The 25,779-nt window shown below is 41.2% G+C and overlaps 1 protein-coding gene across 14 annotated transcripts in view; it reads left to right on the top strand.

Moving 5' to 3' along the window:
* Positions 1-20,655, top strand: part of TFCP2 (transcription factor CP2) — a 79,846-nt gene extending 59,191 nt beyond the window's left edge. For 4 of the 14 annotated variants that reach the window (XM_063711776.1, XM_063711773.1, XM_024257042.2 and 1 more), the window contains 11 exons: positions 3,393-3,499; positions 5,111-5,263; positions 7,046-7,156; positions 7,777-7,865; positions 10,184-10,232; positions 10,621-10,714; positions 12,361-12,451; positions 14,609-14,733; positions 15,482-15,624; positions 18,351-18,402; positions 19,125-20,655. In XM_063711776.1, the coding sequence (XP_063567846.1) occupies positions 3,393-3,499; positions 5,111-5,263; positions 7,046-7,156; positions 7,777-7,865; positions 10,184-10,232; positions 10,621-10,714; positions 12,361-12,451; positions 14,609-14,733; positions 15,482-15,624; positions 18,351-18,402; positions 19,125-19,162 (1,052 nt within the window). In that variant the 3' untranslated portion in view covers positions 19,163-20,655. The remainder of the gene's footprint in view (positions 1-3,392; positions 3,500-5,110; positions 5,264-7,045; positions 7,157-7,776; positions 7,866-10,183; positions 10,233-10,620; positions 10,715-12,360; positions 12,452-14,608; positions 14,734-15,481; positions 15,625-18,350; positions 18,403-19,124) is intronic. The other 10 variants (XM_063711781.1, XM_063711780.1, XM_063711779.1 and 7 more) reach the window with 6 other exon arrangements.
* The last annotated feature ends 5,124 nt before the right edge of the window (positions 20,656-25,779 follow it).

Below are 25,779 nucleotides of genomic sequence, written 5' to 3'. Positions count from 1 at the left end.
GGCCAGGCTGGTCTTGAACTCCTGACCTCAGGTGATCCACCCGCTTTGGCCTCCCAAAGCGCTGGGATTACAGGTGTGAGCCAGGGCTCCTGGCCTGTCATTTATATATTTTCTGTGGAGAAATGTCTATTCAAGTCTTTTACCCATTATCGAATTGGATTGTTTTGTTTTTTTGTTATTGAGTTGAAGGAATTTTTTAAATATTCTGGATATTAACCCCATAGCAGATATATCAACACATGCAAATATTTTCTGTTATTCTGTGGGTTGCTTTTTTACTATGTTGATACTATCCTTTGATGCACTAAAGTTTTACATTGAGGTGGTCCAATTTATCTAATTTTTTTTAATTGCCTATGCTTTTGGTGCCACATCCAAGAAATCATTGCCAAATTCAGTGCCAAGAAGCTTTTCCCATATGTTTTCTCCTAAGAGTTTTATAGTTTTAGGTCTTATATTCAGGTCATAGGTCCATTTTGAGTTCATGTTTGTATATGGTACAAGGTAAGGGCCCAACTTCATTCTTTTGCATGTGGATACCCAGTTTTCTCCACACCGTTTGTTGAAAAGAGTGTTCTTTCCCCCACTGAATGGTCTTGCACCCTTGTCAAAACTCATTTGACCGTATATTTGAATACTTATTTGTAGGCTCTCTATTCCATTTGTTTAAATGTCTGTCTTTATGCCTATACCTCACTATTTTGCTAAGTGTAGCTTTATAGTCAGTTTGGAAGTTGTGAAGCATGAGACCTCCAACTTTGTTCTTTTTCACCATTGTTTTGGCTGCTCAGGATCTGATATTTTGTTTTGTGTTTGTGAAGAGGAGCAGACTTTTTTCCCCAGCATGCTGAAAGTTCCTTCATTTTACTAGTGGCTGAGAACCAGGCACTAAAGTGGGAGTTCTGGTATTAGAAGCTATGTCGCTTGGTTTGCAGTTAAGTTGTGTCTTCCCACGTTGCTACACAGAGTAGAATTTGTTTTTCCTAAGTCATAGGGTATAAAGGAAAGATCTTCACAAATACACATGCAGTCACTTTTCCTGGTATCTGCATCTCTGATTTCTAATTGGTTAAAATTTCCTTTTGGTAAACATAGTTGTTAAAAAAAATTTAACTGCTACTAATTTTACCTGAGAAAACATTGGTTCTCATGCAGTGATCCTGATATCTGTATGATAAATTGACCTTAAGATGAATCTAACACAAAAAATATTGTGGAGTGGGACCCACTTGATGCTTTATTGTTTGAATCATTGATACCAAAACAGTAGTATAGTTATACCACAGTTCTGATAATACATATTACCTGGCCTTAACTCCCCAGTTTGATCATTTATAGGAGAATTCAGGGAATGCTATTTGAATATCTGCTGTGTGGAATGGAAAGAAAGGTTCTACTCAAACCCGTTAATTCTTGCTTCCCTTTTAAGTAAAGATTTGTCACTCTGTTATAGGATTATTTGATGACTTGGTAAGTCAGCATCAACCATCTTTTTTTTTTTTTTTTGAGACAGAGTCTCGCTCTTTCGTCCAGGCTGGAGTGCAATGGCATGATCTCGGCTCACTGCAACCTCTGTCTCCCGGGTTCAAGCCATTCTCGTGCCTCAGACTCCTGAGTAGCTGGGATTATAGGCATCCGCCACCACGCCCAGCTAATTTTTATATTTTTAGTAGAGACAAGTTTTCACCATGTTGGCCAGGCTGGTCTCGAACTCCTGACCTCAAATGATCCACCTGCCTTGGCCTCCCAAAGTACTGGGATTGCAGGCGTGAGCCACCACGCTTGGCCTGTGTGAATCTTTATGTTAAAATTTTCCCACTTCCATTCATGATATAATGCTTTCTACCTTCATATAGACACTCTGCTGCACCCCTTCAATAGCAGTCCTCTTAATATGCTTTTGGCAATGAAACTAATTTTAAAACTGTAGTTGAAGTAGATTATAAATTACAGTTTTCATGATAGTGTAGACTTAATCCACCTTAAATAGGATTTTAGCAAATTAAAAGGAAACTGCCTTTAAATTGCCATATTTTAAGCTAGAAGGACGATACTGAACATTCCCAACACAAAGTAATGACAGATGTTTGAGACAATGAATATGCTGATTACCCTGATCTGATCACTATGCATTGTATGTATTGAAACATCACTATATAGCCCATGAATATGTACAATTATTATTTGTCAATTTAAAAATGATTTTTTTGTTTTTTGAGACAGTCTTGCTCTGTCACCCAGGCTAGAGTGCAATGGTGCAATATTGGCTCACTGCAACCTCCGCCTTCCTGGTTCAAGCAGTTCTCTCTGCCTCAGCCTCTCAAGTAACTGGGATTACAGATGCCCACTACCATGCCTGGCTAATTTTTGTATTTTTTAGTAGAGACGGAGTTTCACCATGTTGGCCAGTCTGGTCTTGAACTCTTGACTTCAGGTGATCCACCCACCTTGGCCTCCCAAAGTGCTGGGATAACAGGTGTAAGCCACGACACCTGGCCTAAAAATATTTTTTTTTTTTTTTTTTTTTTGAGATGAAGTCTTGCTTTGTCACCCAGGCTGGAATGCCGTGGCTCGATCTTGGCTCACTGCAACCTCCACCTCCCAGGTTCAAGCAATTCTTCTGCTTCAGCCTCCTGAGTAGCTGGGATTACAGGCGTGTGCCACCACGGCCGGCTATTTTTGTATTTTTAGTAGAGATGAGGTTTCATCTGTCAGGCTGGTCTCAAACTCCTGACATCGTGATCCGCCTGCCTTGGGCTCCCAAAGTGCTGGGATTACAGGTGTGAGCCACCGTGCCTGGCCAAATAATTTTTTTAATTGCTGTATTTTAAAAACTTTTTAAAGAGGAAAAAGCGTGCTCAGAAGCAAAGTACTTAAGTCAATTTTACTCTAATCAAATATTTTCATTGACAAAAAAGAAATTTAAGGTGTGGGCTGGGCATAGTGGCTCAAGCCTGTAATCCCAGCACTTTAGGAGGCCAAGGTGGGTGGATAACCTGAGGTCAGGAGTTTGAGAGCAGCATGGCCAACATGGTGAAACCCCATCTCTACTAAAGATACAAAAAAAATTAGCTGGGCGTGGTGGCACGGGCCTGTAATCCCAGCTACTCAGGAGGCAGAGGCAGGAGGATCGCTTGAACCCAGGAGGCGGAGGTTGCAGTGAGCTGAGATGGTGCCACTGCACTCCAGACCTGTTACCACTACACTCCAGCTTGGGCAACAGAACAAGACTCCATAAAAAACAACAACAACAAAAAAAAAAAACAAAGAAATTTAGGATGTGGTACACAAAAATCTTGGTAGCTACACTGAGTAATATAAGAATCAATGCTTTCTTATTTAAAACTGAGTAGCCCTCAGAATTGTTCAATGATCACCATTTTGTTTCTCAGATATCCCAATGTCTGTGGGTATAATCGATCCTAGGGCTAATCCAACTCAACTGAATACAGTGGAGTTCCTGTGGGACCCTGCAAAGAGGACATCTGTGTTTATTCAGGTAAGGCGTTGCAGATAGGGTTCCAGTTTTGAAGAGCATCTCTTACTACCAGTTTATTTCTTAAAGGATAAAACATGTTAACTTTGAAATCTTTACAGGGTTCTAGCCTAACTGTCAAGCCCAGGCTCTTTAACTTGTGCCTGAGAGCATTGAGGAGTTTCTGAATTGCTCTTCTAATACCCCAGTTTATTTATTTGTGTCTCCCAAAATTGCTTGGTAATGGCTGCATAATATTTCATTCCTTGGTTGTACCATAATTTACATAACAATTATTTGGCAGTTAGATTGGCATAATTTTTTTTTTTTTGGGGGGACAGGGTCTCGGCTTTGTCTCCCAATCTGGAGTGCAGTGGTGCAATCTCGGCTCGCTACAACCTCCGCCTCCCAGTTAAAGCGATTCTTTTGCCTCAGCCTCACCAGTAGCTGGGACTAGAGGCGCATGTTACCATTCCTGGCTAATTTTTGTATTTTTGGTAGAGGTGGGGTTTCGCCATGCTAGCCAGGCTGGTCTTGAACTCCTGACCTCAGGTGATCCGCCCACCTTGGCCTCCCAAAGTGCTGGGATTATAGGTGTGAGCCACCATGCCTGGCCTTGATTGGCCTGATTTTTTACTATTATCTGTGATGTTATTTTGAACATCTTTATACTTAAAATTTGATTTGCGTATCTGATTATGTTCTTTGGGTAGAGTCCTTGAAAATCCTTATTTGTAGTAATTATAATAACCACTAGTTTACTGAGTACTTCACATGAGATAGTCACTATGTTAAGTAAACACTTTATATATATGATTTTAAGACTTTCAGCTATAATCTTGTGGAGTAGTCAATCAGACAAGGTTCTTCTATTAAGATTCACCAGGCTGGGTGCCATGGCTCACACCTGTAATCCCAGCACTTTGGGAGGCCGAGGCAGGCAGATCACCTGAGGTCAGGAGTTCGAGACCAGCCTGGCCAACATGGCGAAAACCTGTCTCTACTAAAAATGCAAAAATTAGCAGGGCGTGGTGGTGTGTGCCTGTAATCCCAGCTATTTGGGAGGCTGAGGCAGGAGAATTGCTTGAACCGGGGAGGTGGAGGTTGCGGTGAGCCGAGATTGTGCCATTGCATTCCAGCCTGGGTGACAAGAGCGAAACTTAGTCTCAAAAAAAAAAAAAAAAAAAAGAAATTCACTGATCTTAGACTTCATGCAGTAGCCAAGCAAACCTTTTTCTCCACTATTGCTGTGAACTTTCATATTTACTATGTTCCCAGACTGGGTAGTGACTCCTCTTTCTACAGTCTTCCTTAAAATTGAGGAAACTTTAACTAACATAAATCATTTCTCTTTTGCTAGCTCTGTGTTCTTTGAAGCAGTTAATATATTTAGTTCCTCACAGTAGCTTTTGTTAGCATTAGATCTGTACTTTAATTTTGTTTGCATTTGTAAAGCATTTTTCTATTTCCTCTATCAGATTGTAAGTTCTTCAAGATCAAAAAGAGGAAAAGTGTTTTTTGTAGGTATTCATAATGCCTGGTAAAGGTTTTGCTGTTAATAGTTGCTAAAAAAAATACTGCCAACTGGTTTGACTAGCTAGCGGTACTGAAGCCTTGCTGTTGTATTCTTTTCAGGTGCACTGTATTAGCACAGAGTTCACTATGAGGAAACATGGTGGAGAAAAGGGGGTGCCATTCCGAGTACAAATAGATACCTTCAAGGAGAATGAAAACGGGGAATATACTGAGCACTTACACTCGGCCAGCTGCCAGATCAAAGTTTTCAAGGTATTCCTGGGCAATGTGCTGGCCCTTGGATTCTTTTACCTTATCATTCTATTTTAACATTAGTTACCAAGTCAGAAAATCAACTTGTCTTATTTTTTTTTGAAAACTCACAAAAAAAAAAAAAAAAAAGTCTAAGCTAGAGTCATTGAAATAATTACCAAGATGCCTGGTAAAGAAATTTACATGGTCATAGGATAATAGGAACTTGGAAAAGAGGGCTAGAGGCAAGAACATGGATTCTCATTGAAAGCTCTTAAAGCCTATTGAAGTTACAAGCTCTTGTAAAGCTCACAAAAATTGACTAGCTTTGGTTATTTTCATACTTGATCTTTTCTTATTTGGTCTTATTTATTTATTTATTTTTGAGACTGGGTCTCATTTTGTCACCCAGGCTGGAGTGCAGTGGCGCAATCATAGTTCAACCTCCTGGGCTCAATCAATCTTCCTGCCTCAGCTTCCCCAGTAAGTGGGACTACAGGCATGTGCCACCACACCGGGCTAATTTTTGTATTTTTTGTAGAGAGGGGGTCTTGCCATGTTGCCCAGGCTGGCCTTGAACTCCCGGGCTTAAGTTATCTGCCCTCCTTGGCCTCCCAAAGTACTGGGATTATAGGTGTGAGCCACTGTGCCCCAGCCAGGGTCCTGTTTATTTTTATCACATGAATAAATATGTTCTCATTGTAAGAGATTGAGTAATACAGAAGTATTCAGAGCAACACTGAAAATCTCCCTTTACTACTCTTACACTGACCCCCTCCACAACCTCTTCCCAGAGGAAACCACTGTCATAATTTCATAATTTCGTATGTGTTCTTCTAGTTCCCTCTTCTTTTTTTTTTTGAGTCGGAGTTTCACTCTGTCACCCAGGCTGGAATGCGGTGGTGCAGTCCCAGCTCACTGCAACCTCCGTCTCCTAGGTTCAAGCTGTTCTCATGCCTCAGCCTCCCCAGTACCTAGGACTACAGGCACACACCACCATGCCCAGCTAATTTTTTGTATTTTTAGTAGAGACAGGGTTTCGCCATGTTGGCCAGGCTGGTCTCGAACTCCTGACCTCAGGCAATCTGCCTGCCTCGGCCTCCCAAAGTGCTGGGATTACAGGCGTGAGCCACTGCGCCCAGCTCTTCTAGTTCCTTTCTATGCTTTTATACACATACATAGCTATATACATATTTTCTTTGACACATAAATGGGATTATACTATTTGAAATGTTTTGAGGCTAGGCACGGTGGCTCATGCCTGTAATCCCAGCACTTTGGGAGGCTGAGGTGGGCGGATCACAAGGTCAGGAGTTCAAGACCAGCCTGACCAAAATGGTGAAACCCCGTCTCTACTAAAGATAAAAAATTAGCTGGGTGTGGTGGCGGGCGCCTGTAGTCCCAGCTACTGAGGAGGCTGAGTCAGGAGAATCATTTGAACCCTGGAGGCGGAGGTTGCAGTGAGCCGAGATCACGCCACTGCATTCCAGCCTGGGTGACAGGGTGAGACTCTGTCTCAAAAAAAAAAAAAAAGAAAAAGAAATGTTTTGAGACTTGATTTTTTTCAGTGAACTATGTGCTTTAGAGATCTTTCCATGTCAGTAGCTATAGATCTGATTCTTTTCAACTCCATCGAATATAAACATTTAAATTTCCTATTTTCAAACTTAAAGTGATGTGTCTTGCCTTTATATCACTGCACATACAACTTTGTTTCATACATGAATATTTAAGTTTTTGGAAGCCATATTTTGGGTTAAAAGGTGAGTACCTGAATTTAAAACAAAATATTTCTCATTTCAGCCCAAAGGTGCAGACAGAAAGCAAAAAACGGATAGGGAAAAAATGGAGAAACGAACACCTCATGAAAAGGAGAAATATCAGCCTTCCTATGAGACAACCATACTCACAGAGGTAAAAAGATTTCTTTTGGTGACAATTTCAGTTCATAATTTTTAATCTTAAAAATTTATCACTTCCAAACTGGTCAGAATTTACTTCTCCTAAGCCTTGAGGGACACAGTATCACATGGATTCTGTATCCAGTGTCCTTAACAGGAAGATTGCTTTAGAATTTGGCACGAACCATGCCACTGCCTCTGTGTCCAAGTTATCTTTCCCCAAATTACTCTGGTTTTGTTTGGTTTGCTGCAGGAGCTATTGTGGTGTTCTTTGCTTTGTATACATAAGCACATCTCTTGCCCAAATAGAATTCAGTTTCATCTTGGGCATAAACCACCTTCAATTTTAAGAAGAGCTGTGTGCTGCCTTTGGTTCTGGAACCCACTTATAACCAACAAAAATGGCCCAGGACCACAGTTTTCTAGACATATTTCCTTTTAGAAGTCCTATTCCCAGCAGGCCTCCACAGGCTCCAAGATGGCAGAAAGAGAAGCAGTGTTCTCTATTGCTTATGGGAGTCTCTGAGGAATTAAGATTTACTAATCAAGATGTGCCATTCAAGTAACAATGTTTTAGTCAAATCATAGGGTCAAATGTGCTTGTTCATTATCTAACTTATCCTTTGTTTTTAGTGTTCTCCATGGCCCGAGATCACATATGTCAATAACTCCCCATCACCTGGCTTCAACAGTTCCCATAGCAGTTTTTCTCTTGGGGAAGGGTAAGTCTGGGAAATAAAATTGGCTTGTATTTGTCCAAAATATATATTCTTTCATTACCTGTTCATAAACAAGATCTTTTTAAATCAATAAGTACATCTATTTGGTCGTTCTCTGATGGATTTATATATTAACTGAGATTTGGAGTAGCTTCAAAAGAGATTGAAAGAGTTTTATATAGCCCTTTCTTCTCTTTGTGTTCTCCCCTCTCCCTCCTCCTCTTCTTTTTTCCCCCCACTAGAAAGTAGCATTTATGGTCAATTTTTAGTGGTTCAGGGACTGATGATCTGGGCTTTTTGCCTCTCCCTATTACTGCACATCTTGTGGTTATTTCACTTCCTGATCATACTTGCACCAGACCGTGGTCTTTGGGAACTGGAAACAATTGTACAAACACTAAAATTTGTTTTGTTACTTGTTAGGAATACTTCTAACACCTAATTATTATGAATCTTTGATAATTGGGGAAATAAGTTTGAAGATGATGGCTAAAATGAAGTTTTGGAATTATTTATGGGATACATTTAATCTTGCCTTATTATATTTTACCATAAGAGATAATTGAAAGTTGGTATAGACGCCTACTCCAATTTTAAAAAGTAGCTGTATTATAGTCCGAGCATTTAACATGTATTTCACATAACCATATTGAAACTTGAAATAGTTAGGCTACCAAATGTGTGAGCATATTGTTTGGTTGCAATGTTTGTGGTTTTGGATTTATTTAGGCTCTATGTCTGACCTACTTTTTAAAGGATTTAATTAAGGTAGCTTAAATATTTAAAACATAACAATTAAGAATAAAAGTAGGTATTAGTTGTAGAAGGAATACATATAACTAGGGCCCTAAGATAAGTTAATTACTAAGTTTGAATACCAAATTTGAATTTTGCAGTTAAGGCTAAAAAAGGAAAAAGATCTTTTTTTAAAAGAAAAAAAAATCCTAACATCCACATAGATGATACATTCTACTTATAGGTAATTCCAAATATGATATAGGGTTTAAGAGCTGTGTTTAAAAATTTTTCTCTTCTCTTTGTCATGTACTTCATACTAGTTAAACTTCTTCCATAAAAGTAGGCATTAGGGAAGAGGGACAATTCATAGACAAAGAACATATAAAGAAAAACAGGCTGGGCGCGGTGGCTCACACCTGCAATCCCAGCACTTTGGGAGGCCGAGGTGGGCAGATTACGATGTCAGGAGTTCGAGACCAGCCTGGCCAACATGGTGAAACCCCGTCTCTACTAAAAATTAAAAAAATTAGCCGGGTGTGGCGGTGGGCGCCTTGTAATCCCAGCTACTTGGGAGGCTGAGGCAGGAGAATCGCTTGAAACCAGAGGGCAGAGGTTGCAGTGAGCTGACATCATGCCACTGCACTCCAGCCTGGGCAAAGGAGTGAAACTCTGTCTCAAAAAAAAAAAAAGAAAAAGAAAAACGAGTGTGGAGATAACCCTTGGATCATAAATTAGGCAGCACTAATTTTTGAGGCTGCTTTAAAAATAATTTTTTTTGCCGGGCGCGGTGGCTCACGCCTGTAATCCCAGCACTCTGGGAGGCGGAGGCAGGCGGATCACAAGGTCAAGAGATCGAGACCATCCTGGCTAACACCGTGAAACTCTGTCTCTACTAAAAATACAAAAAAATTAGCCGGGTGTAGTGGCGGGCGCCTGTAGTCCCAGCTACTCGGGAGGCTGAGGCAGGAGAATGGCATGAACCTGGGAGGCAGAGCTTGCAGTGAGCCGAGATCGTGCCACTACACTCCAGCCTGGGCGAGAGAGCGAGACTCCGTCTCAAAAAAAAAAAAAATTGTTTTTTATTCTAAATGTGTGTGATGATATTGCATTGCATAAATTTTCTTCCAATATTTTTCTTGTATATGTGTGCATATTTATGTATTTCCTACAGTAGTAATGTATTGATAAAATTTTGTATCCTGATATTTTTCATTTTATTTTTAAATTTTTTTCTTGATAATTATTCTTTCATAATTTTTCATCTTAGTAAATTTATGGTTAAATATTTTTATGCCATAATTTATCTCATCAGTTCCAATTTATTGAAATGTCGATATTTTCTTCAGTTTCCTCAATAATAAGAAAATGTTGCTAATGACATAGTTTCTCCCCCTCCCCATAAAGTCTTTAGGTTAAACTAATAGAAAATTAAAGTATTGAGTCGAAGAATAAGAATGTGTTATGAGAGAGCACAGATTTTTTTTCTAATCTCTAGCGTAAGATTTATTGTGAAGCTGAGGAATGAAATAATGAGCCCCAGCATGTATCATGGACTCATCCTTTCATTTTAAATGTTTCTTTAGAAATGGTTCACCAAACCACCAGCCAGAGCCACCCCCTCCAGTCACAGATGTAAGTCTAAAGTTGAATGTTAGTTACTCGCAATGTCTGGTAATACTTTGATGACTGTCCAATTCAGTAGAAATGCCCAACGTTTAGGGAGTATTATTCATTCATTCATTAAACAAACATTTATTGAATTTTGACTATGAACCAGATACTGTGCTAGGGACTAAAGATATGAAACAAGTAATGCAGGACCCTTACATTTGAGCAGCTTACAGTCTAGTGGGGAAGAAAAGGATGGAACTCTGAGCATCTTGCATGGTTGGAGAAAGAGAAAATAACTTTCACAAACTAGGCCTGAGTATGGGTTGTGTGGGGTGTTTGGCTATGTGTTACCTAATGGGGTAACAGACAAATCTATTTGGTTACCTAAAAAATGTGCTCTCCCTTTCAGAACCTCTTACCAACAACCACACCTCAGGAAGCTCAGCAGTGGTTGCATCGAAATCGTTTTTCTACATTCACAAGGCTTTTCACAAACTTCTCAGGTTAAATTTTCTTTTTCTTTTGTTTTCCCTAGCATGAGATTTTCCTTTGCGTTCTAGGGCCTCCTGGTATCCATGGGAGAGTTGTGTGTGTATATGTGTATGAGAGATCTTACTGCATTTTTCTGATGAAATGAATTTCATAGAACCCTTAAGACTTTCTCACTAGCTGCAGCTGTGCTGTGAAATACTTAAAAACAAACACCTTTTAGTTTAAATTCAATTTAATTTAAAAATGCTTATTTCATACAACACTTTTTAAAATGTATATTTTGTAGAGTTTTATCAAGGGGGCATTTGCAGGTAGTCTGAAATTTTCCCCTTGATATCACTATAATTTATTTCATTTACAAAATACACTTTTATTTAGCATTTTTTTCTTTTTCTTTGAGATGGAGTCTCACTCTGTCACCCAGGCTGGAATGCAGTTGCATGATCTCGGCTCACTGCAACCTCCGTCTCCCAGGTTCAAGCGATTCTCCTGCCTTAGCCTCCTGATTAGCTGGGATTATAGGTGCCTACCATCACACCCAGCTAATTTATGTATTTTTAGTAGAGACAGGGTTTCACCATATTGGCCAGGCTGGTCTCAAACTCCTGACCTCAAGTGATCCACCCTTCTTGGCCTCCCAAAGTGCTGGGATTACAGGTATGAGCTGCGGCACCTGGCCTATTTAGCACTTTTTGATGTGGTAGGAATACACAAATGGATGAGGCATACTTCCTGATCAAATAGCCCATTAATCATCTGGTATCCAAAAAAAAAAAAGCACCGAAACAAAACACAACTAATCCAATCAAAATAAAACTCTGAAAAAATGATAAATAGTTTTGATGCTGTAGATAAGTATTCTGATAGTGACAGTAAGATGCTCATGGGAGGATCTGGTGTTAGGGAGCATGTGTGACACATGAGGCGAATCCAGGATTTTTTTACTTATTTATTTTTTGAGACGGAGTCTCACTGTCACCCAGGCTAGAGTGCAGAAGCACAATCTTAGCTCACTGCAACCTCTACCTCCTGGGTTCAAGCGATTCTCCTGCCTCAGCCCCCGAGTAGCTGGGACTACAGGCACCCACCACCACACCCGGCTAATTTTTGTATTTTTAGTAGAGACAGGGTCTCACCATGTTGGCCAGGCTGGTCTCGAACTCCTGACCTCAAATGATCCACCCTCCTCGACATCTCAAAGTGCTGGGATTACAGGTGTGAGTCACTGCTCCTGGCCCAGGATTTTTTTTTTTAAGAGATGGGGTCTTGCTATGTTGCCCATGCCTAACCGTCTTAAACTCCTAACAGTCGATTGGCCTCTAGCAATCCTCCTACCTCAGCTTCTCGAGTAGCTGGGACTACAGGCATGTTGTGCCCAGCTTAGAGAGTGGAAGGTTATTTCAGGCAGAAAGAACAACTTGCTCATTAGACATCATCAGTATGATGAAAGCATAGGATTAAGTGGGGAGGTTAATTGAGGGGAATTGAGACGGGAGAGGAGGTAGGAGCCAGGTCATGAAGGGCCTTATATGCCATGAAGAAAATTATGGATTGTAGCATTCTGGTAATGAGGTGTCCTTATAATAGAGCCCATTTTAATAGTCATTAACAAAGAGAATCTTTGCCTTTATCATCCATTTTCTTATATTTATTCCAGGGGCAGATTTATTGAAATTAACTAGAGATGATGTGATCCAAATCTGTGGCCCTGCAGATGGAATCAGACTTTTTAATGCATTAAAAGGCCGGTATGTAATTAGTGTTAAAATATCAATGAGGTTGGGATTCCAAATGGATTTGGATTCAGGAATTCTTCACAATACTCTACACAGCTAAATACACCTTCTCAAAACATTTCTTTTAAATGTCAGCTATGTACCAAATAAAGATTTTTTAAAAATGTTTTCTTGCACTTTGTCCAAGGAATTCCCCATGATATTCCATTTAACATTTCCAGGTGAATGAATTTTCCAATGAAAATTCATCATCCTTTTCATGAGCCAGGTACTATTGTAGGCTCTGGGAATATTAATATATTGGTGAGCAAAACAGGGTGCCCATTGTTAGGGAGTTTACTTTCTAATGGGGAGTAAGATAAATAAATATTGTGGATAGTGATAAGAGCTTTGAAGGAAAACAAAACAAATAAGCAAAAAACAAGGTTGTGGGCTATAGGGTGCCCAGAATATGGTCAGGAACGGCCTCTCCAAGGAGGGGATATTTAAGCTGAGTTCTGAGAAGGATGCAGCTCTGGAGTCACAGGAAGGCAGACTGTTCTAGGCAGAAGGAACAACAGGTGCAAAGGTCCCAAGTTGGTTTTAACTGGAGAAGTGGTCATTCTTAAATGTGGGTGGGAATTACTTTTTAAAAATTTTTTTTGAAACAGAGTCTCACTCTTTTGCCCAGGCTGGAGTGCAGTGGAGCAGTCTCGGCTCACTGCAAGCTCCACCTTCCGGGTTCACACCATTCTCCTGCCTCAGCCTCCCAAGTAGCTGGGACTACAGGCGCCCGCCACCATGCCCAGCTAATTTTTTGTATTTTTTAGTAGAGACGGGGTTTCACCATGTTAGCCAGGATGGTCTTGATCTCCTGATCTCATGATCCGCCCGCCTTGGCCTCCCAAAGTACTGGGATTACAGGCGTGAGCCACCGCACCCGGCAAATGTGGGTAGGAAGTATCTGCCTGTAATTGTTAAAATACATAGTAATTTGTGGTCCTTTTTTGGGATTTACAATTTTAAATAGGTTGTAGTAACATTGATGAAAAAAGCATTTAGGTCAATGGCAACAGAACCAAATCAGTGACTACACAGTAAAACAGATTGCGCAGTATTTATTTTTGGTTTGCTTTTGTTTTGGGGTTTTTTTCTTGAGACAGGGTCTTGCTCTGTCACCCAGCCTGGAGTGCCGCAATGCAATCATGGCTCACTGCAGCTTCGATTTCCTGGGCTCAAGCCATCCTCCTGCCTAGATCCCTGAGCAGCTGGGGCTACAGGCACGCACCACCACGCCCGCCTAATTTTGTACTTTTTGTAGAGGCGGGGTTTTGCCATGTTCCCCTGGCTGGTCTCAAACTCCTGAGCTCAAGCAATCCTTACGACTCACCTTCCTAAAGTGCTGGGATTACAGGTGTGAGCCACCGTGCCTGGTCATATTTGTTTTTGTCTACATCATAAGGGATGTTGAATCTTGGAAAATTTTAAGGAAAGAAGTGAAATCAGGGGTTGATGACTTGGGGAAAAATAATTGATCTTTCATTTTTTCAAGCATATTATCTAAAGGGTGTTTAGAAATTGGAAGGAGTAAGATGATCAGATCAAGAGGTAGTTGAATATCTTTCTCTAAGAAGAACAGAAAAAGGACTTAGGCTAGTTAGGAGAAGATAATGAGAGAAATAAGATGATCTAGTTTACTGTGTTGGCATTTTTTAGTAAAAAGTATGTCTTGAACCTGACCTATTAGACAGTGGCTTTTATATTTTGACTATTTCTAACTTTTACACCAAAGGCCACAAACTCAAATGACTATAGAGTACATACAGGTAATGGAAATGAATGGCAGTCAAGACTGGGGTATAGTGAAGAATATATGCATCATGTAAGAAGAACAGCTGATTGTTTTCATGTGAGAATGCGGGCCTAAGATTGCTAGATCTGAGTCTTCAGGAAAAGCCAAAAGTTCAGAGGTTTATATGATGTCTCATATTGGAACTAATTCCACTTAAGGAAAAAAAAACCCTACTACTGGGGAACTAATAAAACATAGCAAATTAATTGCATTTGGCCAATGAGCTTTCAATTTTTATCGGCTCTATACGATTAATGTAGAAACACAATTTCTCCCTTCTTTTTATTGTGCTTACCATAAAGAATGTAAGACTAATTAGCCTTTTTCCTCCCCCTTAGGATGGTGCGTCCAAGGTTAACCATTTATGTTTGTCAGGAATCACTGCAATTGAGGGAGCAGCAACAACAGCAGCAGCAACAGCAGCAGAAGCATGAGGATGGAGACTCAAATGGTACTTTCTTCGGTAGGTTGTTCTGGACACACCAGGACAGATATGAAGAAAGGTTAAGAGATAACTTATGGGCTTGTGTGATGGGAAACTATCAAACAGCAGATTTAGTATTTGCTAGAAGTAACAATAATCACTAGCATTTATTAAGTTCCTAATACATGGCAGGTGCCATTCTTTTTTTTTTTTTTTTTTTTGAGACAGAGTCTCACTCAGTTACCCAGGCTGAAGTACAGTGGCGCAATCATGACTCATTGCAGCCTTGACCACCTGGGCTCAAGTGATTCTCTCCCCTCAGCCTACCAAGTAGCTAGAACTATAGGTGTGCACCCCACGTTTGCCTAATTGTTTTATTTATTGTAGAGATGGGATCTCCCTATGTTGCCCAGGCTGGTCTTGAACTCCTGGGCTCAAGCGATCTCCCTGCCTCAGCCTCCCAAATTGCTGGGACTATAGGTGTAAACCACCACGCCCAGCCAGGTGCTATTCTTTACACTTTTTATATGCTTTAATATTTACAACTAATATCTCCTCTTTGCGGAGGATTTTACTGTTATCTCCAGTATTTACGTGAGAAAAATGAGGCCTAGGGATGTTAAATAATTTGTCCTAGGTCACACAGCTGCAAGTGGTTGAGCCAGGATTTGAACTTAGGCAGTGTGATTTCTGAGTCCTTTAGAAAAGTGGGCATTCCTAGTGATCAAGTTACCTGTAAGAGTGGACAAACTTTGTACTGACTGCTGTTGCTCTCTCCCTTTCGCAGTTTACCATGCTATCTATCTGGAAGAACTGACAGCTGTTGAATTGACAGAAAAAATTGCTCAGCTTTTCAGCATTTCCCCTTGCCAGATCAGCCAGATTTACAAGCAGGGGCCAACAGGAATTCATGTGCTCATCAGTGATGAGGTAGATTTTTCAGTACAGTTGAATTACCAGATGATGATTAATTTGTCAGCGCATGGAGCAAGAGCAGTTCTCCTGGGGCAGAGTGTTCTGTTTTCTAGATCAGAGGGTTTCATACTTTTTTGCTTGCTTTCCTCCTAATTTTTTTTTTTTTGAAACAGTCTCTCTCTGTTTCCCAGGCTGGAGTGCAGTGGCCCAATCTCAGCTCACTGCAACCTCCTCCTCCTGGGTTCAAGTGATTCTCCTGTCTCAGCCTCCCGAATAGTGGGAATTACAGGCGTGTGCCACCACGCCTGGCTAATTTTTGTGTTTTTAGTAGAGATGGGGTTTTGCCATGTTGGCCAGGTTGTTCTCAAACTCCTGGCCTCAAGTGATCCACCCACCTCGGCCTCCCAAAGTGGTGGGATTACAGATGTGAGCCACTGTGCCTGGTCCTAAAATATTTTAAAAACCACATATTCCCATGCACATTTTTAGGTTGACTTAAAATTTTTTGTTAAAGTTTAAATAGTTGTAAAAGATGTCATTTCTGGGCATATATAATGACATTTTTAAGTGAAATGGTTACATCATTATTCTAATTGCATCCCATGTAACCAATACAAAAATGATTTAATACCACCACCATCCATTAAAAAAACAAATACATGATTGTGCTTTTCTTTAACAGTTAGAATTCTTATACTATTCCTCTGTTTCCTTGAACTCTTATTTTCATTTACTTCCCCCATTGAATTTTACCTTACTGTAACTTTTTTTTTTTTGAGACAGTCTCACTCTGTCGCCCAGGCTGTTGTGCGGTGGTGTGATCTCGGCTCACTGCAACCCTGCCTCCTAGGTTCAAGCGATTCTCCAGCCTCAGCCTCCCAAGTAGCTAGTATTACAGGCACCCACCACCATGCCCGGCTAATTTTTGTATTTTTAGTAGAGGCTGGGTTTCACCATGTGGCCAGTCTGGTCTCGAACTCCTGGCCTCAAGTGATCAACCCACCTCAGGCTCCCAAAGTGCTGGGTTTACAGATGTGAACCACCACGCCTGGCCATCTTACCATAACATATTTTTATGCACAAACATCTTTTATTGATTATCCTACTATATTTGTTTGAAACAAAGTTTTAAAATAAAAATGTAAAAATTATTATAATGGAATTATCATAATTATACAATTGATTAAAATAATGTAAATATGCTACATGTTTTAATAAGTAATTATTAAAGATTAAGAAGGCTGGCCAGGCTCAATGGCTCATGCCTATAATCCCAGCACTTTGGGAGGCTGAGACGGGTGGATCGTGAGGTCAGAAGTTCAAGACCATCGTGGCCAAGATGGTGAAACCCCATCTCTACTAAAAATACAAAAATTAGCTGGGCATGATGGCAGGTGCCTATAATCCCAGCTACTTGGGAGGCTGAGGCAGAGAATTGCTTGAACCCGAGAGGCAGAGGTTGCGGTGAGCTGAAATTGCGCCACCACACTCCAGCCTAGGCAACAGAGAGAGACTCCATCCAAAAAAAGAAAAAAAGAAGGCCAGGCTCAGTGGCTCACACCTGTAATCTCAGCACTTTGGGAGGCTGAGGCAGGTGGATCACCTGAGGTCGGGAGTTTGAGACCAGCCTGATCAACATGGAGAAACCCTGTCTCTACTAAAAATACAAAATTAGCTGGGTGTGGTGGCACGTGCCAGGCACCTGCCTGGCTGAGGCGGGAGAATCCCTTGAACCCAGGAGGCGGAGGTTGTGGTGAGCTGAGATGGGGGCATTGCACTCCAGCCTGGGCAACAAGAGCAAAACTCCGTCTCAGAAAAAAAAAAAAAAAAATTAAGAAAAAAATTATTACAGGTATATCTATGAATGAGTTCGATGAAATTGTTTCATTCCCTACCCGTACCCTTGCACATAATTATTTCCTTTGTAGATGAATACTGCCTATTGATTGCTGGAATGACATAGGATTTCAGCATCAATTCCATTCTGTTTTTTTCCTCTAGATATAAATGCTGAGGGACTTGATTCCCATAAATTGATAGCAATGGATGGAATTTTGTAATGACGATGTCATTAGATTATACTTCAGAATTATATACCAGAAATTACATAGTGATATTATCCAAAAATCATTTTGAATCCTCTATCTTAGGACAATTTGTGATTAGGTTACTCTTTAATTCTGGTGAAAGGAAAGAGTTAGAAACCATGTGGCTCATAAAAGGGTCTGTTGCCCAGTTATTAGAGTTCACCTTTGCCATTCCACTTTGCCACCTGAAGCTTTCACATCATGGGCCACCTTACTAGGATCCTGGGAGGATGAAACTCATGCCTTTATCTTGTAAAATGGGAGAAGGGGGTTTGAGAAGGGAAAGTGGGGAAGGAAAATTAAAGAGGTTTTAGGAAAGAGCACATATGGGAGTTGAAGACACGGAAGTCAGTTCTCCTGTATGCACATATTAGTGTCCGTGTGCTCCTTGGAGGGTCTTGGGGTTAACCCAGGGAAATGCATACCAGGCTTTAAGACAACTCTTCTAATCTGCTTAGTTTTTTAATATTTAAAAGCCAAACGGGAGGGGAGGAAAAAACTTTTATGATCCTAGATATTCAAGAAATACATTATTTGTGACCTGTAAAGCCTCCCATCTAAATCCCTCTGGATGTAGGGTAGTCCTTAGGGACACAGGAATATAAAGGGGTTATTTTTCATTTAAATAATCACAAATTTTCTTGCTTTTTTCAGATGATACAGAACTTTCAGGAAGAAGCATGTTTTATTCTGGACACAATGAAAGGTAATAGTAAGACAAACATCTTTCCCTAAGCAGTTTAACTGCTTTACTACTACTAGGCAAAGTACATAGTTCTTTGAGGAGAGAGACGAAAAGTAACCATATTTGGGTAAAGAAAGTGACAATATTAGAGATTGTTACTTTTTTTAAGTCAGCTTTTTTTTTTTTTTTTTGAGACAGAGTCTCGATCTGTTGCCCAGGCTGGAGTGCAGTGGCACGATCTCGGCTCACTGCAACCTTTGCCTCCTGAGTTCAAGTGATTCTCCTCCCTCAGCCTCCCAAGTAGCTGGGATTACAGACACGTACCACCATGTCTGGCTGATTTTTGTATTTTTAGTAGAGACGGGTTTCACCTTGTTGGCCAGGCTGGTCTCGAACTCCTGACCTCAAGCGATCTACCCACCTCCGCCTCCCAAAGTGCTGGGATTACAGACATGAGCCACCGTGCCCGGCCCGGCTTTTTGCCATTCTCTTCCATCTTCCATTACAGATGAGGAAATTGAGGCATGTTGTTTTTATAATGCATTTTTTTTTTGAGATGGAATTTCGCTCTTGTTGCCCAAGCTGGAGTCTTGTTGCCCAAGCTGGTGGCGTGATCTCAGCTCACTGCAACCTCCACCTCCCTTTTTTCCCCTTCTCACGAGAATCTTACTATACTTTGTTTCTCCTGCTGTGTTTTAGAGGTGACTAAAGATGATTCTCTCTCTCTCTCTTTTTTTTAACAGCAGAAACCAATGATAGCTATCATATCATACTGAAGTAGGAGTGCGGCGTTTCGTGCCCAGTGGCTGCTGCTTCCTTCACCTCTGAAGATGGCCCTCTTGAAGGGGGGATATGAATGGAGATTTGAAGGTCTGCAAGAACCTGACTCATCTGACTGTGTGTGGAGGAGTCCAGGCCATGGAGGCAGAATCCTGGCCCTCTGTGTTGGCCCAAGCTCTTGTGGCACACACAGATTATTGCCCAACATGCAGTTCTGCAGCTGTTTTAGTTAAAATTTCTGGACCTTGTTGTTGTTGAATATCAGTAGAAACTCTACATAATTTAGAGTGTATGTAGGGCATAATGATGATGGGAATTGTGTGATGTTTAACAGGAAGATCTTAAATTTTGTGATATGGAGCCCTGTAATTTTTTTCTTATATAAAAATGGGTATCTATATTCATAAGACTAGGTCTTCAATCTCTTTGTACTGGTCTCAAATGTACTGGTATCTCTGCTTTTTGCCACAGTTTGTCCCTGAAAACTTTATCAGTGAGGAGAAATACAGAGACAGAATTTTCCTTTTGGTTCCCCTGTAATACCACAACTAATAGTATTTTCAGTTAACATTTATTGACCGGGCAGTTTGATAAATTTTTTTAATGACCATCTTGTTTAACCCCCTAATCACACTATCTGAAGTAGGTGCTATAGTGACCCCCAACCGAGGATGAGGAAATGGAGACACACAGTGGCTAAGTAGCTTGCTAGGTGCCAGGAGCTGACAGGCAGTGATGCTGAAATCCAAACCAGGCAATCTGGCCCTCCTCATTCACCCTCTCATACCACCAGTGCCACCCATTATAACCTGTGTTCACTTCGCTGATTACTGTGGCCCTTCTGGTGACTATGACATAACACTGAGTATGAACTGAGGAATTAACCACTGAAAGAGACAAAGCACACCTAAATAATGATGAACAAATCAAGACCTACAAAAAATGAACACATAGATGCTTTTTTAAGTGTCATTAGTTATTGGAATCAAAAGAATCTGAGGTGGTGACAACTGGGGATTATCTGTAACTCCCCAAATTTACTGTTCTTGAATGACATTCTCAAACTATTAATGAGTTAGTCTCATCCCTGCTTTCTGTTTCCTCTCTCTACATCTTCTCTTGGTATAGGAAGTTATTTTACTCATGCTGTGTTTTTTAATATAAGCTTTACAAAAAAAGATGCATTCCCTTCCTGTTCACACTCTTACCATGTTTTTGTTCTTCCTTAAGAATGATTGTGTGTGTGTGTGTGTGTGTGTGTAAGTGTAACATCATGGGTTTTCTTTCTTCACTTGTAAAGTTTTATCTAGAAATACTTTTACAGGTTATGTTGAGGTACACAAAGATAATGTTCTAAGATTGTGTATTGGATTTGAATTTGTGTGTGTGTGTGTATGTGTGTGTGTGTGTGTGTGTTTAAAGCATTTGATAAGGTTTAAATGTTTTTTATACAGAGATTTTTGTTCATTAAACTCAATCTGCATCATGGTCTAATTTCTCTTGGTTTGAAACAAATTGAAAACTTTGAAACCAGAAAATTAAGTCAATGACTTGTTTAAAACTGACCTGAGCAACTTGTTATATTACACCAAAATGCTTTTTAGTGAATGATTACCAGATGTCTCCATTTTGAGGAGGAGACATTTCTGGTTGTCTTATATTCTTAGTACTGGTTCTCTTTTTTTTTTTTTTTTTTTTTAATATCTAGGTGTTTGGGTAGGAAAGTTGGACTAGATGCCTTTTTTTTTTTTTTTAATATAGAAATGAGTCTGGGCACAGTGGCTCACGCCTGTAATCCCAACAATTTGGGAGGCTGAGGCAAGCAGATCACTTGAGGCCAGGAGATTGAGACCAGCCTGGCCAACATGGTGAAACCCCGTCTCTATTAAAAATACAAAATTAGCTGGGCATGGTGGCACACACCTGTAATCCCAGCTACTTGGGAGTCTAAGATATGAGAATTGCTTAAACCTGGGAGGCGGGGTTGCAATGAGCTGAGATCAGGCTGCTGCACTCCAGCCTGGGTGACAGAGCAAAACTGTCTCAAAAAAAATTTTTTTTAAATAAAATATAGAAATGAGGTCTCACTATGTTGCCTGCCAGGCTGACCTTGAACTCCTGGGCTCAAGTGATCCTCCTGTCTCATCTTCTAAAGTGCTGGGAGTACAGGTGTGAGCCACCGTGCCTGGCCAAGACTAGGTGACTTTTTTGTTTTGAGACGGAGTCTCACTCTGTTGCCCAGGCTGGAGTTAAATGGCCTGATCTCGGCTCACTGCAACCTCCACCTCCCAGGTTCAAGCTGTTCTCCTGCCTCAGCCTCCTGAGTAGCTGGGACTACGGGCGCGGACCACCCTGCCATGCTAATTTTTCTATTTTTAGTAGAGATGGGGTTTTACTATGTTGGCCAGGCTGGTCTTGAACTCCTGACCTTGTGATCCATCCACCTCGGCATCCCAAAGTGCTGGGATTATAGGCGTGAGCCACCACACCTGGCCCAAGGCTAGGTAACTTTTAAGGTTTCTTCCAAATCTGTGCATTTGTGATTCTTACTGCAAATGATGCATAAAATTAAATACATAGATGAGGCACAGTGGCTCGTGCCTGTAAGCCCAGCACTTTAGGAGGCCAAAATGGGAGGATCACTTTAGGCCAGGTCAGGAGTTCAAGACCAGCCTGGGCAACAAAGTGAGACCCCCCCATCTCTACAAAAAGTTAAAAAAATTAGCCAGGCATGGCAGTGATTACTTGAGCCCAGGGTTGGAGGCTGCAGTGAGCTGTGATTATGTCACTGCACTGTAGCCTAAGTGACGAAGTGAGACCCCCATCTCAAAGAAAACAAAACAAGAATTATATCTCCCTCTGTCACCCAGGCTGGAGTGCAGTGCCACAGTTATAGCTCACTGCAGCCTCAAACTCCCAGGCTCAAGTGATCCTCCTACCTCAGCCTCTCAAGTAGCTAGGACTACAGGCACACACCACGAAGCCCTGCTCATGTTTTTTTGTAGAGACAGGATCTTACGATGTTGCCCAAGCTGGTCTTGAACTCCTGGCCTCAAGCAGTCCTCCTGCCTTGGCCTCCCAAAGTGTTGAGATTACAGGCATGAGCCACCATGCCTGGCCTTTATTAATATATTGACTATAAATTACACTTAACTATTTTTACCTGAAGTCAGGGTTTTTTTAGAGTAGTCTTCAAATTTATGGAAATGAACTTATACAACTTTGAAATTATAGATCCTTAAATTTGCCAGAAAATCTCTTAGGCTTTCTTTAGCTACGAAAAATTTTTATTGTGCCAGTGATGTATGATTGGTAAGAATTGGCATAGTGATAGAACACTGTAATTATTCAGTTTGCTTTAAAACATTGCATATGTTCACTAATAATCCTTTCAGTTAAGTGAAAATTTTATACTAGCTTTTTCATTATGAAAGTAATACAAAAAATGATAAATTCAAACAATAAAGAATGGTATCATATAACTTTCCCCCTTACCTCTTAGTCCCACTCTGTAGAGGTAATCGTTGCAAAGAATTTCCCCCATCACACATGGACACACACACACACTCAGACGGGCTCATGTTATACTAATGACTTGCAATTTGATTTTTGTATTTAGCATATCTTGAATATCTTACTATATTAGAATTTTTAGTTCTACATCATTCTTTTTAAAAACTGGTTATTCTGTATGGATGCCATTTAGGTCACATATATTTGAACATGCATCTTTTTTTGTGTGTGAATGTCACCCAGGCTGGAGCACAGTGGCACCATCTCAGCTCACTGCAGCCTCTGCCTCCCAGGCTCAAGCGATCCTCACACCTCAGCCTCCCAAGTAGCTGGGGCTACAGGTGTGTGCCACCACACTTGGCTAATTTTATATTTTTTTGTAGAGACAGGGTCTCCTTATATTGCCCATACTGGTCTTGACCTCCTGGGCTCAAGCATCCTCCTGCCTCAGCCTCCCAAAATGCTGGGATTACAAGTGTGAGCCACCCACCGTACCGGCCTAGGCCCTTTAGAGAAGAGGCGTAGCATCCTATTTGACTTACCATTGCCTGTACTCCCTTGAAGTATAATAGGTTCCATGTAGAAAAATCTGCTGTATAAAGACTTGATAATTAAAAGGGAGTTATTGGGAAATATTAATAAAAGGGGAGGGAAGTCGTTGCAGGACTCTAAGGATTGAGTAGTCAGTACGTGAAATGTGGCTGTTGAGTAATAAGATTGACTGTTCAATGTTATGGCCCAATGAGAATGTTTGCCCACGTAAATGATTTATTTAAGAAGTCATATAAAGGGAGGAAACATGGCTGGGCGTGGTGGCTCACGCCTGTAATCCTAGTGCTTTGGGAGGCTGAGGCGGACAGATCACCTGAGGTCAGGAGGTCAAGACCAGTATGGGCAATATAAGGAGACCCTGTCTCTACAAAAAAATACAAAATTAGCCGGGCGTGGTGGTGGGTGCCTGTAATCCCAGCTACTCAGGAGGCTGAGGCACAAGAATTGCTTGAGCCCAGGAGGTGGAGGTTGCAGTGAGCCGAGGTTGCGCCACTGCACTCCAGCCTGCACGAGAGAGAGAGGAAAAGAAACTGACTCTATCTAAAAAAAAAATTTTAAAAGACAACCCAAGACGTGACAAAAAAGTAAGGAACACATGAAGGGGCTGAAGTTCTGATTCCTGGAAGTCCAGGTACTGGGTATGTTGTGAGGGCAGAGTATGATCTCCGAGCTGGAGGTTCTGGGGGAAGCTTGGCAAGTAAAGAAGGTGTGGGATAATGGCACCAACCATTTCTAATGTACGCATAATGGAGGAGTGTTCTCAAAACCCTGTGTATCCCCACATATTCTGAGAAAGTGTTTCGTATAGGGTTACTGCAGAGATTTGAACTGTCTTGCAAATCACCATGAAGGGCTGAACAGAGCTTCAGTATTCAGTCTTGAAAGCAATTTAGAGTCCAAATATTTGAAGTCAGGATTGAGCTTCTCCCTTTTGTAGATTTTTTCTCTGGCCAAACCTAACAATTCCAGATTTGGGGGGACAGGAGAACTGAAATTGAGGAACCATTTTATCATTTTACTCAATCATTGGTCTGCTTCCTTGGTCACGGATGGTTCCTCTACAGGAATTTGATCTGTTACGGCCCCCATGGGTCTTATGAGAACTCCAGTCTCAGTAGGAATGGCACAATTGTCCCACCTAGCTGCCTCATTTATATATATATTTCTTTTTTTTTTCTTTTTTTCCTTTTTTTTTTTTGAGACAGAGTCTCTGTCACCCAGGCTGGAGTGCAGTGGCACGACCTCGGCTCACTGCAACCTCTGCCTCCTGGGTTCAAGCGATCCTCTTGCCTCAGCCTCCTCAGTAGCTGGGATTACAGGTATGTGCCACCACGCCCAGCTAATTTTTATATTTTTAGTAGAGACGGGGTTTCACTGGGTTGGCCAAGCTGGTCTCAAACTTCTGACCTCAAGTGATCCACCAGCCTTGACCTCCCAAAGTGTTGGGATTACAGGCATGAGCCACTGCACCCAGCCTATTTCTTTCTTTCTTAGCTTCTTTTTTTGTTTTTAAGAGACAGGGTCCTGCTCTGTTGCCCAGGCTGTGGTGTGATCATAGCGCACTGTAGCCTTGAACTCCTAGGCTCAAGTGATCCTCTCGCCTCAGTCTCCTGAGTAGGTAGGACTACAGGCACATGCCACCACACCTAACAAATTTGTTTTGTTTTGTTTGAGGCAGGATCTCGCTTTGTTGCCTAGGCTGGAGGGCAGTGGCACCATCACAGCTCATTGCAGCCTTGACCTCCTGGGCTCAAGCGATTCTCCCACCTCAGCCATCCAAAGTGCTGGGATTACAGGTATGTGCCACTGTGCCCAGCCCTAATTTTTATTTTTCGTAGAGACAGGATCTTGCCATGTGGTCCTTGCTGATCTGAACTCCTGGCTTCAGGTGAGCCTCCCACCTTAGCCTTCCAAAGTGCTGGGATTATAGGCGTGAGCCACCACCACACCCAGCCTATATACTATGTCATTAGGAGTAATCCTACATCATTCTGCTTCTCCTGTAAATGCTCTATTTGCTTAGTTGTGAGTTAAAGCTTTCCCTGCTAGAATGCTTGCTTGTAGTTTGTGATTAATTTTTGTTTCATTATACCAACTCCAAAACTTAAATGAGGAAGAATATCCTACCACTGTAAACTGGAGTGAGTTGGGAAAGATGCCCTTTGTGACGGGGGAGCAATGCCACCACCACTGTTTTTTCTGCATACTTTATTTCTCCTTCCTGGTTTTTTAGTGACCTTGTATTTTATCTTCAACCTTCAATTTTCATCTATTTCCACTTCTTCCTTCTTTTCACGTCTTTCTTCACACATTCTCTACAGCATTTCCCCTGTAGTGTTCCTTGTGAACATAGGCCTAAGCTAAAATCTATCTTGCTTGAAAATTTATTTATTTATTTATTTTTCTTGAGGTGGGGCCTTGCTCTGTCGCTCAGACTGGAGTGCAATGGTGCTATCTCGGCTCACTGCAAGCTCCACCTCCCGAGTTCAAGTGATTCTCCTGCCTCAGACTCCCAAGTAGCTGAGATTACAGGCGCCTGCCACCATGCCCGGC

Source organism: Pongo abelii, chromosome 10 (assembly GCF_028885655.2).
Source record: "Pongo abelii isolate AG06213 chromosome 10, NHGRI_mPonAbe1-v2.0_pri, whole genome shotgun sequence".
NCBI classification, from domain to species: Eukaryota; Metazoa; Chordata; class Mammalia; order Primates; family Hominidae; genus Pongo; species Pongo abelii.
The sequence above is the reverse complement of the archived record's forward strand: the minus strand, read 5'-3'. Positions and strand labels throughout refer to the sequence as shown.